The sequence below is a fragment of the Nansenia antarctica genome, assembly GCF_963989245.1.
Source record: "Nansenia antarctica genome assembly, chromosome: 17".
NCBI lineage: Eukaryota > Metazoa > Chordata > Actinopteri > Argentiniformes > Microstomatidae > Nansenia > Nansenia antarctica.
The window spans coordinates 21,778,396-21,795,895 of NC_137687.1; the positions used below are offsets into that span (position 1 = coordinate 21,778,396).

Genomic DNA, 17,500 nt, shown 5'->3' on the forward strand with positions numbered 1-17,500 from the left:
AGGGATGGATGGAGGGATAGGTACAGGCCTCCAGGAGAGGAGGGTGGAAGGATGGAGAGATGGAGAGCTAGAGAAATGGAGAACTAGTCCCCCCCCCCCCCTCCTCCCTAACTAGTGGACATTATCGTCAGTGTCAGGCAGGCTCCAGGGTAGCCCCCCGCGGTGAGTGGAGGAGACAGGACAGGATGTTTGTCTAAGTAACGGTTCCCAGAGCCGCGGTAAACAGAGTGATCGGGACAGCTAGCTCATTAGCGGCACGCCGCTCCGCACCCGTGCACACGCCCGGGAGACCCAAGACATATGTCGGTAGCGCTGAGCCAAACCCACAGACACACCCCAGGGTTTGAACTCGTGTAACTGACTGAACAACGAGGCTGCGCTTGACAGATGTAGTAAACCAAACGTACGCCGCCTTTTTTTCAGTGAGGAAAAAAACCGTTTCCGTCTTTCCCTTTCGCTGAGGCGAAATGTGGCTTCGTTGTGGACGGTTTTGGAACAGCTTGTTATACGATACACTGAGACTGTAAGTAAGTAAGTCTTGAGAACCCGATGGTTCTCGAACCTAAGGGCCCTTAGGGGGGCAGGAGCCTATCTCCTGTTTCCGTAGCCTGAGGTGGCTTGATGTACAAGTACACCCCCCCCCTGGACATGACGCTGGTATGTCACAGGGTCTTACCCCCCCCAATCCAACCCTTTAATGCTGAGTGCCAAGCAGGGAGGCATCGGGTACCATTTTTATAGTCTTTGGTGGTATGACTCAGCCAGGGATCGAACTCACGACTCTCCCAATCTCAGGGCGGACGGACACTCTAACCGCAAGGCCACTGAGCTGGTGTAGGGGGAGGCTGGCAGAGGCTGAAATCGGAGGACGGGCTCGTCGATGAATACCTTGTTCCAAAAAAATTAACGAAACGTTTCGGAACAAAAACTCTCTCTCGTTAGTCTCGTTAGACTCTCTTTTGTCAGGCACCCAAACACCGTTAATCAAGTGATGACTCAACAGAGCGATTAAGTTCCTTAAATGCTCTAAAAGTACCTGCTGAGGTCCATTATCCACCACTAAGCGCTCAGAATGTTAGCTCGTTAGGACGTCTACTTCACACAGGCAAAACTTGGACTCCCACGCTCCACAACAGGTAGGCCGCGGTGCATCAGAGCAGATTGTCCTAATGACGCAAACCCTCTGCAATCACGGCTGTAATCGCTCTCTACCGACTCTTGTTCAAATGCCAACGCTGGTTTCTAGAGGCTCTGTTGAGATGGGCAGAAAAGGGCATCCACCTACCTACGGCATCCACCTCCCTCTCGACATGAGATGTGTGTGTGTGTGTGTGTGTGTGTGTGTGTGTGTGGGGGAGCGCATGTCCGTGTGCTGTCGTCGGAGCCTATGTCTGTGTGTGGTGTGTGTTCAGTGTTGTGTTGTGTTGTGTGTGTTCAGTGTGGTGTGTGTTCAGTGTTGTGTTGCGTTACGTGGTGTGTGTTCAGTGTTGTGTTGTGTTGTGTTACGTGGTGTGTGTTCAGTGTGGTGTGTGTTCAGTGTTGTGTTGTGTTGTGTGTGTTCAGTGTGGTGTGTGTTCAGTGTTGTGTTGTGTTGTGTGTGTTCAGTGTTGTGTTGTGTGTGTTCAGTGTGGTGTTGTGTTGTGTGGTGTGTTGTGTATATCTTTGTGATGCAGTGCTTTGCGGCCATCAGGGCTTAGAGTACTCTCCGGAGCATTCGTTCTGATAATCCAGCATAAAAAAAAAAGAAAAAAGAGAGACTCCAGCTGTTGAAGGGCATAAAGCTGCTGCCTTGAAGGGGTTCGGGGGAGATAAGCCGTTGTGTGTACCCTCCGTTTCTAGCCTCGAGGTCCTTTTCCTTTCCTGCGCCTCTGACTAGCTCCCCCCCCCCTTTCGCAGTGCATTATCTGCGGTGTCGGAAACAGGATTAAGACTGCTGCGCTGTTCAGATACAGCCAGACAAGCACAACTCAGAGAGAGGAGGAAGGAAGTTGAAGAGGTGTGAAGAGTTCTGTCAGTGTCATCATCATCGCGTAGTTTGGGTTTCAGTAGGTACGGTTATGTGAGGTGACGTGGTGGAAAAAAGCGCCTGTCTTGGCAGTCGGAAGGTCAAAGGGGCGGATCAGAGAGTCGCCTAAGGCCACGCCCGAGGGTGTATTAACTTGTCCTCTCTCGCTAATCTCCAATGAGATTGATTTACTAGCAAATGGGAAGTTGCAGCGTTGTGTACAGGCAGCGGTTTTGTCAGAAGAGTTTTGTCAGATTAGTAGGACTGACCTAAGAAGAAGTGCTATATTTAAGCGATAAATCGCGAGAGGGGGTGTGGTTTATGGTGAATACAGTCACCGCTGAGGGGCGTTGTTGACTTGCGCCAGGGGCGGCTGTGGTGCAGGAGGCAGAGCCGGCGCCTAATGATCGCAAGGTTGGCAGATCGGCAGTTTGAGCCCCCGGGCTGGCCACATGTCGAAGTGTCCTTGGGCAAGACACTGACTCCAAATTGCTCCCAGTGAGCGGGGCCGGCGCCTTGCATGGTAGGTGCCGCCATTGGTGTGTGAATGTGTGTGTGAATGAGAGGCCGTTGTAAAGCGCTTTGGATAAAGGTGCTATATTAGTGTAGTCCATTTACCATTTAGATTTGAATAAAGGCACTGCTGAGGGGAGTTGTTGACTTTATTCACTATGAAGCAATCCAGTGCCTTATCGCTTTTACACAACTAGGACAAGAACAACAATACCTTCCGTATTTATCTGGTGATAGATTATGGTTGTTTCTGCCCTGCACTGCAGAAATATAGGATAGTCCTCAAAATAATCACTGTTGTCAAGGTAACGTATCTTACGAATGTCTTGTGTTTTGCGCGGCGATATTACTATAATGTAGGCCTACTGTAGGCTTAACAGGTGAAACGTGTCATAGCTGTTCACTTTATCAGGGAACAAAGCAGCCAATCGCCATACTTGTTCTGAACAAACCGTTGCATAATAAACTGTGACTTTCTGAAGAGGGTCAGAGATAGGGCAGATGCCACAGTGTGCAGAGGCGCTACGGTTCAAAGTGTTACTGAATAGTCGTACAAGACTTGTAGTATTTGTGTACTTTCATAGAGAGTCACTCTAACCAAGAGCATACGTGACACGTTCTAGTGTTTTGGTCCGCATATCGGCAACCAATCAAAATGTTCTGACTTTTCTCTTCGAAACACGGAACTACGTTTCAACGTTGTTGAGAATCACAACACAAACTAGTTGCTAGTCAAGCCAAAAATACTGCAACAACGCAATGGATTGGGTGAGCAATCCCCACTGCTACCTAGTTCACTATAACACTACTTTACATTGTTAGCAGGCTCACAAAACAAGCGGTGTCCGTTGACTAGCGATGTGTCATTGATTTTCAACAACGCAGAAATGTATTCGCATTTTTCGAAAGGAAAAGTCTGAACATCACATCTGATGGCGACATGCGGACCAAAACACCAGAACGTGTCACATAATAACCTCCATATCCCATTCACTTTGATGACGGATCAATAGTTATAGGCTTCCTCAACTAACCTCCTCTGGTGAGCGGCTGCTATCAAACATGTTGCTGGCCTGTCAAGACAGACTGTGTCTAACTCGTCTTGAAGGACGAGTGTTTAGACGCTCTTGTTTTGCCTCCTGTTGGAGTCTGCAGGCACCAGGCAGCTTAGTCTCCATGCCAAGGAAACGCGTAGGAAGAGGTTTGGGACAGACAGAGAAGGAGCTGTGCTCCGGCTGTCACCGATGACGAGACAGCTGGCTACATGCACGCACACACTCCGACTCTCACCTATGCTGCTGTTGGTTTATGTCTTCGACATCATCTTCATCCTCTTCATCACCGTCATCATCATCATCATCATCTTCATCATCATCATCATCATCGTCATCTTCATCACCGTCATCATCATCATCATCATCATCGTCATCATCATCATCATCGTCATCTTCATCACCATCATCTTCATCACCATCATCATCTTCATCACCATCATCATCATCTTCTTCTTCATCATCATCATCATCTTCATCATCTTCTTCGTCATCATCATCATCATCTTCATCACCGTCATCATCATCATCATCTTCATCACCGCCATCATCATCTTCAACATATTTATCATAAACACTGTGATCATATTCATCATCTTCCTCATCATCATCATCATCATCATCCTCATTCTCATCATCATCCTCATCCTCATCATCATCATCCTCATCCTCATCATCCTTATCATACTTATCATTATCCTCCTCCTCCTCATCATCATCATCATCCTCATCATATTTATCATCCTCCTCGTCATCATCATCCTCTTCATCCTCATTATCCTCATCATCCTCATCCTCCTCCTCATCTTCATCATCATCCTCATCATATTTATCATCATCCTCCTCCTCCTCCTCTCCATCCTTATCATTATCCTCCTCCTCATCTTCATCATCATCATCCTCATCATATTCCTATATTGTCGCCACACGGGCCGTCCCACTTCTGCGTTGACGGCATCATTATCCTCCATGACAGCAGACAAGGAGTCAGGACATGCCCAATCTCTCTGATGTGATTAAGGCCATCGTGTTGTCGTCAGATAAGATTAGAGCCCTTAGGTCTGGGACGTACAGTAATATAGATTGCTTACATTTTGCAGGGGGGATGTAACCCAATTGTGGTCATAATGTGTTTAGCTGGTCCAGAAATAGGTGTGTCCATATTTCCCCCTTCGACCTGTTGCAGTTAGTCATTTTCATGACAGCCTGAACAGGATACCAAGCTATGGCAGACGAGACAGTGAATCTAATTCACAAATTATGTAATTAATATTAAGTATTTAGTGATCCTAAAACTGTTGTTTGTTATATCGTGTGGGCCTCTTCAACACTTCGACTTTCGTAATATGCAACGAAACGGAAAAACACATTTATAAAAAAGAAAAAAAAAAGAAGAAGCTTTTTGCTAATTTGCCGATTTGAGAATTTCACCAGACCGTGTCACACCACGTCCTGGTTCTTCTTCTGAGGTGATAACAGCATATCTGAGGGAGTGCGGAGGTTGGTGTAGGCTCATTGTAATGCGTGGGAATGGAAGGAGGACTGGTATCAAACACACGTGTGTTAGATACAGAACTATTCCACATTCCTCTGGGTTAGTGGGTTAGACAGTAATCGTTGGTGGGTAAATGCCTGGGCTTTAGCTCAGCAGGCTAACACTGTCCCAGGAGTCCCTGGATAGAACCTACTAGAACTAATCACACAGACATGAGGTACTTAACCACTGCTATTGTATTCTCCTTTTCTTGTATTATTAGTATTATTATTATTATTATTTATGTATTATTATTTAGCTTGTACATATTTGATGTGGTCTTTTTTTTTAAATAGACTTGTTTAGATGTTTGTTTAACCGTAGTGAACAGTTCAAAGGAGGAGCTTTGGGTTTGTTCTCCCACTGAAGATGAGAGGTACAATGAGAGAGGGCTGGGTAAAAAAAAAAGATACTTTGAGATCAAAACATCACCGTTGCTTTGATAATATTGCGCTGCATACATACATTTATTTGGGTTATTTGGTTATTTTGGTTATGTGTTTATGGATTTATGCTGCACATGCACATGGTTGTACACGCTGAACGCTGCTCTTCTGCTGCTGCTGGGGGATTTGTGCAAAAAACATTTTTTGTGGGACTTTTCTGCTGCAGTTTTTTTTTTTTATGTTCAGACCTAAGACAGACACATGACAGATGGCCTGTCTGTCTGTCTGTCTGTCTGTCTGTCCTGCCTCTGAGTGTGTCTGTGAAAGGATTTGACATTCTGAGTGTGGAGTACATTACATTCTCTCTCCTCCTCTCTCCCCCTCCCTCCCTCCCTCCCTCCCTCCTGCGTAGTGAGTGTGACGGCGTTGGACGTCACCGTGGCCCAGAGCAGTGTCCAGGTAGCCCGAGGCCAGGCGGCCATTTTGCCCTGTTCCTTCACCACCAGTGCTGCTCTCAACAACCTCAACATCATCTGGATGGTCATACCTCTGTCTAACGCCAACCAGCCGGAGCAGGTAACCAGCAAGTTTAACACTAGGACAGCCGTGCCCTTTTTACCTACTAAAAGAGCCGCCTCTTTACAATGCTCAAGCTGCTATTTACACACAACGACCACTAGTTGGCCGCTTGTAAATTAGCCTGCCTCCTACACAGAAGAACTGGCAAAATAGCTTCATACTAGCTTATCTTGATGTGGTTTTGAAAATGTAAGGATACTGGGTGGTAGAACGCACATATCTAGGAAAAGTCATGAAAGGAGGGTCCTGAAATTTGATCGAGTGCTGTTCTAGTGGTAAAGTTTAAAGTTTAAAGTGTATTGGTACGTCACATTACACAAGTGTAAGAGAGTAAAAATGTGTAGGCTTCGGTTCCTGACATTGCAGCATGACAAGGCAATAGGTATAATTCAAGATAGAAAAGTGACAGTAGTACAGGACATAAGTGACCAAAAATAATAATACAGGACATAGTTAGCAGTATCCGGACAATTTGCAGACAATAAGGCAATAATAGGCATAATACAAGATAAAGGTGACAATAGTACAGGTAAGACAGCATACACTGGTGGTACAGATGGTAATAATAGATAGTTCAGTAGTAAAGTGGCTGTGAGCTGTGTTTGTCATCTGATCACCTGGTTTGTTTTGTGTGATCAGTCTGTAATCAGAGAGCATCTCAAACCACCGAGAGACACAACAAAGTATGTTTTCTTGGTTTTCAAACTTCCTCATCCTTAAAAGAAATGACTAAAGACATTCAAAGAGACTACGTTCCATGAAGAGAACATGAACAGACAGATCAATAACAGACTTAACAAAAGCACAGACAATGGAAATAGTTCAAGATTAAAGGCTTGTTTTAAAAAGCGGGGTTTTCACTGATCATCTGAAGGAGGAGAGCATGCTGGGAGTCTTTGATGTGGTTTGGGAGAGTGTTCCAAAGAGGGGGGGGGGGGCTGCTGCAGAGTATATTATGAATGTTCCCCGTCCCCCCAGGTCTGGTGTTTAACCCTGGTGATCGGGACAAGGAGGTTGGCATCAGCTGAATCAGAATCAGAATCAGAATCAGAATCAGAATAAGATTCAGAATCCTCAACCACAACCCCACGTTGCCGGGTAGCCCAATAGACCATAGAGCAAGGCCGAACATTATCATTAGTTATTAATATAATATTAATATAATAATTATGAATAATTCTTAATATATTAATAGTAATCATCATTCACACTCAGGACGAACCCAAGAGTTCGTTTGGAGTGTGGCAGAGTGCAGCACACAGTACAGTGCACCAGGAGAGGCCAGGGGAGGTAGAAATGGAGGATGGGCTCATTGTAATACAATTGACAGGAAGGATGGGTGAGAGAGAGAGAGGAGGATAGAGACAGTAGAGACTGACAGGAAGGATGGGTGAGAGAGAGAGAGAGAGAGAGAGAGAGAGAGAGGAGGATAGAGACAGTAGAGATTGACAGGAAGGATGGGTGAGAGAGAGAGAGAGAGAGAGAGAGAGAGAGGAGGATAGAGACAGTAGAGATTGACAGGAAGGATGGGGGAGAGAGAGAGGAGGATAGAGACAGTAGAGACTGACAGGAAGGATGGGTGGGAGAGAGAGGAGGATAGAGACAGTAGAGACTGACAGGAAGGATGGGTGAGAGAGAGAGGATAGAGACAGTAGAGATTGACAGGAAGGATGGGTGAGAGAGAGAGAGAGAGAGGAGGATAGAGACAGTAGAGATTGACAGGAAGGATGGGGGAGAGAGAGAGAGAGAAGGATAGAGACAGTAGAGATTGACAGGAAGGATGAGTGAGAGAGAGAGAGGAGGATGGAGACAGTAGAGACTGACAGGAAGGATGAGTGAGAGAGAGAGAGGAGGATAGAGACAGTAGAGACTGACAGGGAGGATGGGTGAGAGAGAGAGGGATGACATGCAGGATAGGTCGATGGGCAGAGTCAAACCAAAGACCCTGCTGTTACGCGACATGCCCTTTAGTGAGCTACACCACCCAAGCACACCCCCCCCCCCCCCCCCCCCCACGCCCACCCCCGGAAAGATGGCCTCTGTTGTCCAGACATCAAAGGAAACACGCAGGTTTCTCTCCCGGCCCGTTTGGTTCCATGTGATTTCCTCTCATCAGCTACACACACACACACACACACACACACACACACACACACATCCTCTCATCAGCTGCAGGCTCCGCAGCCTCACCTGCCTCCGACACGTTTAACCCCGTCCACGTCACGTAACGATCTTCTGCACTAATTAATCTGAGCCCACGACAGGGAGCTCCCAGCTCTGGAGCGCAGCTGTTCCTCGCGTGTGCAGACACACACACACACACACACACACACACACAATGCACATGCACATGCACACACACAATGCACATGGACACACACACAATGCACATGCACATGAACACACACACACACACACACACACACACAATGCCTATGCACACACACACAATGCACATGCACATGCACACACACAATGCACATGGACACACACACACACACACACACAATGCACATGCACACACACACACACACACACAATGCACATGCACACACACACACACACACACACACACACAATGCACATGCACACACACACAAACACACACACACACACACACACACAATGCACATAGACACACACACACACATTTATATACATAAATGCATGTGCATGCAACTGTGACTTCACCGTGTTCACACACCATACCTATACACAAGGTTGTTTTGCACATATGCACTAACACACACACACACACACACACACACACACACACACACACACACACACACACACGCACAGGCCATTTTTACACAGTCAGATACACACACCCAGATGGAGAACAGTTACATATGCAGTCTTTACCTTTTCCTTCATGCCTGCATAAGCACCCTTTTGATTTATGCAACTGGGCTGTGTGTGTGTGTGTGTGTGTGTGTGTGAGTGTGTGTGTGTGTGTGTGTGTGTGTGTGTGTGTATGTGTGTGTATGTGTTTGTGCACTGCTGATGTTCCCATATCTAACAGTAAACAGAGTAACATCTTAATAATCAATTTACTTCTGAAAAATCCACTAACTCCTTCATCACCTCAGGGACCGCCTAAATAGATGCAAAACACATAAGTGGAGAGTCTGCTTGTGTGTGGTAGCTGTAGCACCATACTGTACTAGCGTTAGCAGTACATCACCCCAACACACCTACACTGTACTAGCGTTAGCATGACATCACCACAACACATCTATACTGCACTAGCATTAGCATGACATCACCACAACACACCTATACTGTACTAGCATTAGCATGACATCACCACAACACACCTATACTGTACTAGCCGCTATCCATTAGCATGACATCCCCACAATACTGTACTAGCCTTAGCATGACATCACCACAACACACCTATAGGCCTAGTGTACTAGCTGCTACCCATTAGCATGACATCAACACAACACACCTATAGTACTCCCTTACACACACACACACACACACACACACACACACACACACACACACACACACACACACCTAGCTACATGGTGAGCAGAGCAGTGCGTCGCGTCAACTCACACTCTCGGTCCTGGACGGACACTAATGTAATGCAGGTATGGTACTCGCTGTGTTAAAGTTGCCTGGTTGGCTGTCTGAATATTTAACTATGGGGCTGAGTGCACACCACTGCCTGCACTGCGACAGTACAAGGTCACGATGCAGGAAATGGTTGTCATCACGGATTACGGAACAGGCCATAGAGGCCATTTAGAACAACGAAACACGGCCCGTATTCTAGAATGGCAAAGCAAGACAAGGCAAGTTTATTTGTATAGCGCATTTCATACAACAGGGGCAATTCAAAGTGCTTTACAGCACAGTCTAATCCTTTTGGTCCGCATGTCGGCAACCAATCAAAATGTTCTGACTTTTCTTTTGAAACACAGAACTACGTTTCAACGTTGTTGAGAATCACAACACAAACTCGCTAGTCAAGCCAAAATACTGCTACAAAATTGATTCAGTGAGTAATCCCCCACTGCTACCTAGTTAACTATAACACTACTTTACATTGTTAGCAGGCTCACAAAACAAGCTGTGTTAGTCGACTAGCGATGTGTCATTGACGAGGAAATGTATTCACATTTTTCGAAAGAAAAGTCTGATCATTATATCGGATCCCGAATGAGGACCAAAGCATTATAACGTGTAACATAAAAAATACAGAAAAAGGAGGATAGTAAATAAGATTTAAAAAAATACAAGAATATATATATATATATATATATATATATATATATATATATATATTAGAGATGCTCCGATCTGATCGGCGCCGATCGATATCAGCCGATATGCCCTTGATCGGTTTTGATCGGAGTTCTCAAAACGGCCGATCAAACACGGCCGATCAGTTTACATAGAGAAATGGCGTCGCCAGTCTGGCAATATTACACAGTGTCGGAAAGAGACAACAAATATGCAGTTTGTAATGTCTGCTCAAAAGAAATACCTTGCGGAGGAACGCACGCAAGGTCTTTCAATGCCACGAATATCATACGGCATTTGCTGCGTTCGTCGATTCGCTCCGAGAGCGGCGAAGCGCACACTGGGCTCGACGTCATAAAGGGACCGAGTGCTTTGATTGGACGAGAGGCGTTCCACGAGTGCTGGTCAGAGTTCCAGCGCGACTTCACGAGCGTAGTGTAGGTAGTGTTCAGCGACGTCATGTGACCCCGTGAGCAGGAAGTCACTAAGCTAGGCTAAGGCCCATAGCAACAACAACTATTAGCGCGCGAGTTTTAGGTCTTCCTCTGTGCACCTTGCACAAGTGTAGATAGCGAGCGACTTTTCAGCATAGCAGGACATATTTTAGATGATAAGAGGAACAGGGTGAGTGCCAAAAACGCTGAGATGCTTGTATTTCTCAAGGCTAATCTGCCAGTGATGCTGCTTAATCAGAAGTAAGGTTTGAGTCTGAAATCTCCTTAGGTGCAATGTTTTGTTTTTTTGTTTTATTGATTATTGCTGACTTGCTGTCTTATCTCCTCCTAAATATGACTTGAAACTGACTGACTTGAAACAGTATTTTATATTTGGCTATAGCCTGTTTATGTTGCAGTTTAGTTTGGGTATGTTTATTGTTCCTCAGGAAAGCTACAGTATAAGCTCCAAGTTCTCTAAGAGCCCCTAGTTCCTCTCATTCGAGTGGAATGTTGCACATTTGATGTGACAGTGTACATTTTATTTATTATGATTTGTATTTTCACATTTTATTTGTTTTTCCTGAAGTAAGCTACAGGTGGTTGTGAATTCAATAAAACAGATGGTCGTCAATTCATGATACTTTCTCATCTCCTAATTTAATTTAAATACTTAATATACAATGTCAATGGTGTTAAGAATAATTAAAAACATAAATAATGCTACACAATAAATAGAATGCTTCAATTGCCATTTTCGACGCTGTGATCGGTGATCGGTGATATCGGATCGGCAGATCACTGATTCCAGTGATCGGTGATCGGCACCAAAAACCCTGATCGGAGCATCTCTAATATATATATATATACAGTACAGGCCAAAAGTTTGGACACACCTTCTCATTCAATGTGTTTCCCTTATTTTCATGACTATTTGGTACATTGTAGATTCTCACTGAAGGCATCAAAACTATGAATGAACACATAGGAATTATGTATTTAACAATAAAGTGTGAAATAACTCTAAATATGTCTTATATTTTAGATTCCTCAAAGTAGCCACCCTTTGCTTTTTTGTTGTTAATAACATATATAATAATAATATGAAATATAATATGTGTTAATAATAATATGTTATTATATATATATATATTTAATATTATTATTATATATTTTATTAACAACAAAAACATTTTATTTTATTAACAACAAAAAAGCAAAGGGTGGCTACTTTGAGGAATCTAAAATATAAGACATATTTAGAGTTATTTCACACTTTATTGTTAAGTACATCATTCCACATGTGTTCATTCATAGTTGTGATGCCTTCAGTGAGAATCTACAATGCAAATAGTCATGAAAATAAAGGAAACACATTGAATGAGAAGGTGTGTCCAAACTTTTGGCCTGTACTGTATATATAGAAAATAAATAGATAAAAATTTAACAATATAATTCAAGACAATAAATAAAGCAATATAGATAAAAGTGTTATTACTGCCACTGTATTCAAGCACTGCCCTTCCCGATATGACGTGAATCCTCTCTGCTCTCTGTCATAGTAGGAGCTACTTTTGCGGTGGTGAGAAGCAGACATTCGTTGAAACCATGCAGGCCGTTCTCAGAGGAGTTAGTAAATAGTTTGTTAAGATTTTACTTTGTTTACTGTTAGATATGAGAACATCAGCAATGCACACACACATACATTCACACTCACACGCACGAACGCACACACACACACACACACACGCACGAACGCACACACACACACACACACACACACACACACACACACACACACACACACACACACACACACACACACACACACTGCAGCATGTTGATTGGATCTCTTGCCACGTTGCGGCAGAGCTAGCTAGGCCTTCTGTTTGTTTACTATAATCTTGGACACCAGATTACCTCAGATAGCTGAGGGAGGACTGGTCGTGTGCGTGTGGCACTGGTTAACAGATTATCTCAGATGGCTGAGGGAGGACTGGTCGTGTGCGTGTGGCACTGGTTACCAGATTATCTCAGATGGCTGAGGGAGGACTGGTCGTGTGCGTGTGGCACTGGTAGTCAATCTGCCCATGTGTCTTCCTCCCCTAATGAAATACTTCTACCTACTTCTACCTCCACCCGCCTCCCCTGGTGCACACGACATAAGCTGTGTGTGTGTGCGTGTGTGTTCGGTGGGCTATTCACAGCTTTACATTTTTACATTTACATTTGAGTCATTTTGCAGATGCTTTTTTTATCCAGAGTGACTTACAATAAGGACTTTTGTCTAAAGTAAGTGAATCATCTATACATCATACGTCATCATGAGCACAAATCTAAGCTAGGACCAGCTGCCATTGGCAGTCACAATGCTAGAAGAAGGAAGGATGTTTTTATTATTAACTGAACTGTACAGAGGGGTAGTGGGGGGGTGAAGAGGTCTTTAGGAGGGACAGCCAAGATGTAGCCTGAAGAGATGAGTCTTCAGTCTATGGCAGATTGGCGGAAGTTAGGCAGCGACTCCTGCAGTCCTGACAAGATCGTTCCACCACCGGGGTGCCCAAGACAGTGAAAAGCCATGTCTTGGAGAGGGCAGGCTTTCCCAGGGAGGAAGAGCAGCTGAGGGGATAGGGTTGTGGGGGCAGGCGGTTGCTCGCTTGGATGTGACAAGTTTTAGTATATCATCAGTGGAGAGGAGGGCAGCCGATTAACCAGAGAGCGAGGGTAGCACGGTGAGTTTTGGAAGAGTGTTAGCAGTGTTAGCAGTGTTGGCGAGGGGTTGAGTGAAGGAGCTGCTAAAGTTATCAACCTTCTTTACAAAGTAGGTGACAAAGTCATCTGCAGACATGGAGGAGGGAGGGAGGGAGGGAGAGGAGGTGGGTTGAGGAGTGAGGAAAATGTGGAGAGCAGTTTCCTTGGGGGGTTGACTTTCGGAATGGTAGTAAGAAGCTTTAGCAGCTGATGCAGAGGAAGTGTATGTAGTTTAGGAGGAAAGAGAGCTAAGGTTTTAGGTCATCAGGGAGGCCGGTTTTACTCCATTTCCCAGAGGCCTATTCTATAAGCTCGCAGGGTTTCAGACAGCCAAAGAGCACATGGAGAGGATCGTGCTGAGCCTTGTTGTCAGTGGACAGAGAGAGTCGAAGGATGAGGAAAGACTGGACAGGAGGGTGGAGGAGGGTGGAGGAGGAGGATGCATCAGTAGATAGAAGCGGAGAGGGATTCAAGGGCGTAGGGAGGATAAGACAGATAGAAGGGGAGAGGGATTCAAGGGCGTAGGGAGGATAAGACGGAGGAAGAAGGGAGAAGATCAAAGTAAAAACCTTTGATAAGAACTAGAAGTGCCATTAGCAGGCGTAGTACTAGACTAGAGAAAATGAAGAAAACAAGTGACTTTTTTGGGAGAGGACGTAGTTCAGTGGTGCTGGGTCGTGGTGGTGGTTAATAGCTTCTCCTATGGAGGTCTGGACAGTTTTAGATGAGCTGATGTGGCTTGGATGGAACTGGACGGCGCGGAGGGAGAATCATGAAGCCAGAAGCCAACCGCACAGAGCTGGGTCTGTGCCCGCCTTGCCTGGGCCTTTGAACATGCCAGTTCAATGGGAGCTCTTTCAAAAACGTCGCTGAATAGCCTCACTGATCTGCCACCCTCCCTCCCTCCCTCCCCCCCCCCCCGTTCTCCAATTCCCCCGTTTCACCAACCATGCTTTGTATGCTCTGGTTGAAGGCTGAGGTAATTGTTCGATTTGGGTGCATTTTTAATGGGTCTAGTTCAATCAGAGTTCAAAGCGAAGACAAAAGCTTTTAAACACCTCAGACTCATTTTTTCCGAGCTTAGCTCAGAGGAACTTGAATCAAACACGAAGCACGCATGTTTTTCTTTAGATGTTTTTGTTTCGACAACCCCCAAAAATTATCTGTAATTTTGAGTTCCACATTTTTGAAGAGAGAATCCATTGTTGTGGAAGTGATCATGACTCATTATTTATGAACTGATGTTCCTTCCATATATGCTGTAGTACTTTTTTCTTCTTTTTTGTAGTTCTTTGTAGTGTCGTTACATTTATTGATGCCTCTACATTGTGATCGTTTTGGTCACACTTTGGTCATAATTGTATAGTTTATTGTATATTGTAGAGATTGCAGGAGGGCCTCATTGTAATGCATGGCATGGGATTAGTAATGGTCAAACACTGACACTATGCATTCATGCTAGATGGACCTCTAACTCTACCTAGTCATCTCCATGATCAGTCTGTTGTGAAGGGACGCTTCAGTTTTCCAGTGAAACTAGGGCTCCCTCTAGTGGGGGTTTTATGCACCTGATGAGTTCTATTCTGGACTATCCATGTGTTTGTGTGTTCCGTGTGTTCCATGTGTTTGTGTGTTCTATGTGTTCCATGTGTTTGTGTGTTCTATGTGTTCCATGTGTTTGTGTGTTCTATGTGTTCCATGTGTTTGTGTGTTCTATGTGTTTCATGTGTTTGTGTGTTCCGTGTGTTCCATGTGTTTGTGTGTTCTATGTGTTCCATGTGTTTGTGTGTTCTATGTGTTCCATGTGTTTGTGTGTTCTATGTGTTCCATGTGTTTGTGTGTTCCGTGTGTTCCATGTGTTTGTGTGTTCTATGTGTTCCATGTGTTTGTGTGTTCTATGTGTTCCATGTGTTTGTGTGTTCTATGTGTTCCATGTGTTTGTGTGTTCCGTGTGTTCCATGTGTTTGTGTGTTCTATGTGTTCCATGTGTTTGTGTGTTTGTGTGTTCCATGAGTTTGTGTGTTCCATGTGTTCCATGTGTTTGTGTGTTCCGTGTGTTCCATGAGTTTGTGTGTTCCATGTGTTCCATGTGTTTGTGTGTTCTATGTGTTTGTGTGTTGTGTGTGTTCTATGTGTTTGTGTGTTCCATGTGTTTGTGTGTTCCATGTGTTTGTGTGTTTGTGTGTTCCATGTGTTCCCCATCATTCTGTGTCATTCACGTGTGGGACTAGCACCGGTTTGTTACTAGACATTCTACTGTTTTCCATGTGGATGTTGTTGATGTGTCGTCACAGATTGCTAGGCACAGGGGACGGAAATACTTTGTAAACACTTCGTACACATGTAAAACGTATTTTATCGGGGGCTAGTGTGGGACAATATCTCATTTGAAATGGACATTGTCTAATGTCATATTGAAAATGGTATCATTCTGTTCAGGGTTTTTTCTTCAGTTTGTTAATGTATATCCCAGTATATAGATTATGTTTAAATGGACTGTGCCTAATATCACATAGAAACATGTGTCTCAGTCAGTAGAGGCTGATGGAGGTAGAAATCGGAGGACGGGCTCATCGTAATACATTCGAATTACAGTACGTCATCAAACACCGTTCCTCATTCCATTTCATTCCGTGCATTACAATGCCCCCCCCGTCCTCCCCCGTCCTCCGATTTCTCCCTCTACCAGCCTCCCCTGGTAGTCCCCCCAGCCTCAGTGTCTGTATCTGTATCTGCCCCCCTGTCACAGGTGATCATCTACCAAGGAGGGCAGGTGTTCAGCCTAGCCAACCACCTCAATGGCAGGGTGGGCTTCGTGGCCACCATGCCCAGCACAAGTGCCTCTATCTTCATCAACAACACCCAGCTGACCGACACAGGGACCTACCAGTGCCTGGTCAACAACCTCCCCGACAGAGGGGGGCGCAACATCGGAGTCATCGGACTCACCGTGCTGGGTAAACCACACACTGATCAATGATATATATATATATATATATATATATATATATACCGGTATATATACTGGTTGCGGTATATATATACCAGTATATATATATATATATATATATTGCGGTACATGTGGGAATACGGTACAGGTGGGAAAACTAGGGTTAGGGTTAGATGCTAGGGTTAGGGTTAGGGGTAGGGTTAGACATGCCAGCATGTACCAAGTCACCCTAGCACCTAACCCTAACCCTAGTTTTCCCACATGTACCGTATTCCCACATGTACCGTAACATACATATATATAGATATGACATTTAGCTGACGCTTTTATCCAAAGCGACTTACGTTGCAGTGAGTGCATGACTTCTGCCCTCCACCCCTCCACCCCCCCCCCCCCCCACCTCCTCTCTCCACAGTGCCCCCCTCCATGCCGGCGTGCCGTGTGCAGGGCTCCCTGGACGTGGGCAGCGACATCACACTGATGTGCAGCTCAGACGAGGGCATCCCCACCCCCACCTACGGCTGGGAGAAGCTGGAGGCCCTCCCCAAGCTGCCCCACACCGCCATGCAAGGTACTGACCCCCCAGGGGCCGTGCGACTGCCCTTTTGCCCCCCCACCTTCGCTGGTCAATCAAGACTACTTTTGAGTCGCCTCCACGTGGCCCACCATCATCCCAGTATCGAACAACTGTGGAGCAGAATGAGGAATGCACACGTGTTTGACACCGTTCCTCATTCCGTTCCAGGCATTACAATGAGCCCGTCCTCCGATTTCTACCTCCACCAGCCTCCCCCTGGAGTGGTTCTATGTCAAAGTGGGAGGGGGGTCTCGAGTTGGTATTGAGCATCAGAGAGCCGTATGGTGGCCTCTTTCTCCTCTCTTCTCCAGCTGTGACCAGCACCGTGCAGGGTGTTATATTGGAAGTGTGGTGCCAGTTTCCTGCCAACCCCTAACCATCTTGTTATGTGTGGTTGTATTATGGTTGTATTATGGTTGTATTATGGTTGTATTATGGTTGTATTGTGGTTTTTACTTG

The 17,500-nt window shown here is 45.3% G+C and overlaps 1 protein-coding gene across 1 annotated transcript in view; it reads left to right on the forward strand.

Annotated features, from left to right (window-relative positions):
* igsf11 (immunoglobulin superfamily member 11) overlaps positions 1-17,500 on the forward strand; it is a gene marked incomplete at both ends in the record, with an annotated part of 138,003 nt that overhangs the window by 106,426 nt on the left and 14,077 nt on the right. Inside the window, 3 exons of the mRNA XM_080547837.1 lie at positions 5,903-6,066; positions 16,264-16,471; positions 16,880-17,035. Coding sequence (XP_080403963.1) covers positions 5,903-6,066; positions 16,264-16,471; positions 16,880-17,035 — 528 coding nt within the window. The remainder of the gene's footprint in view (positions 1-5,902; positions 6,067-16,263; positions 16,472-16,879; positions 17,036-17,500) is intronic.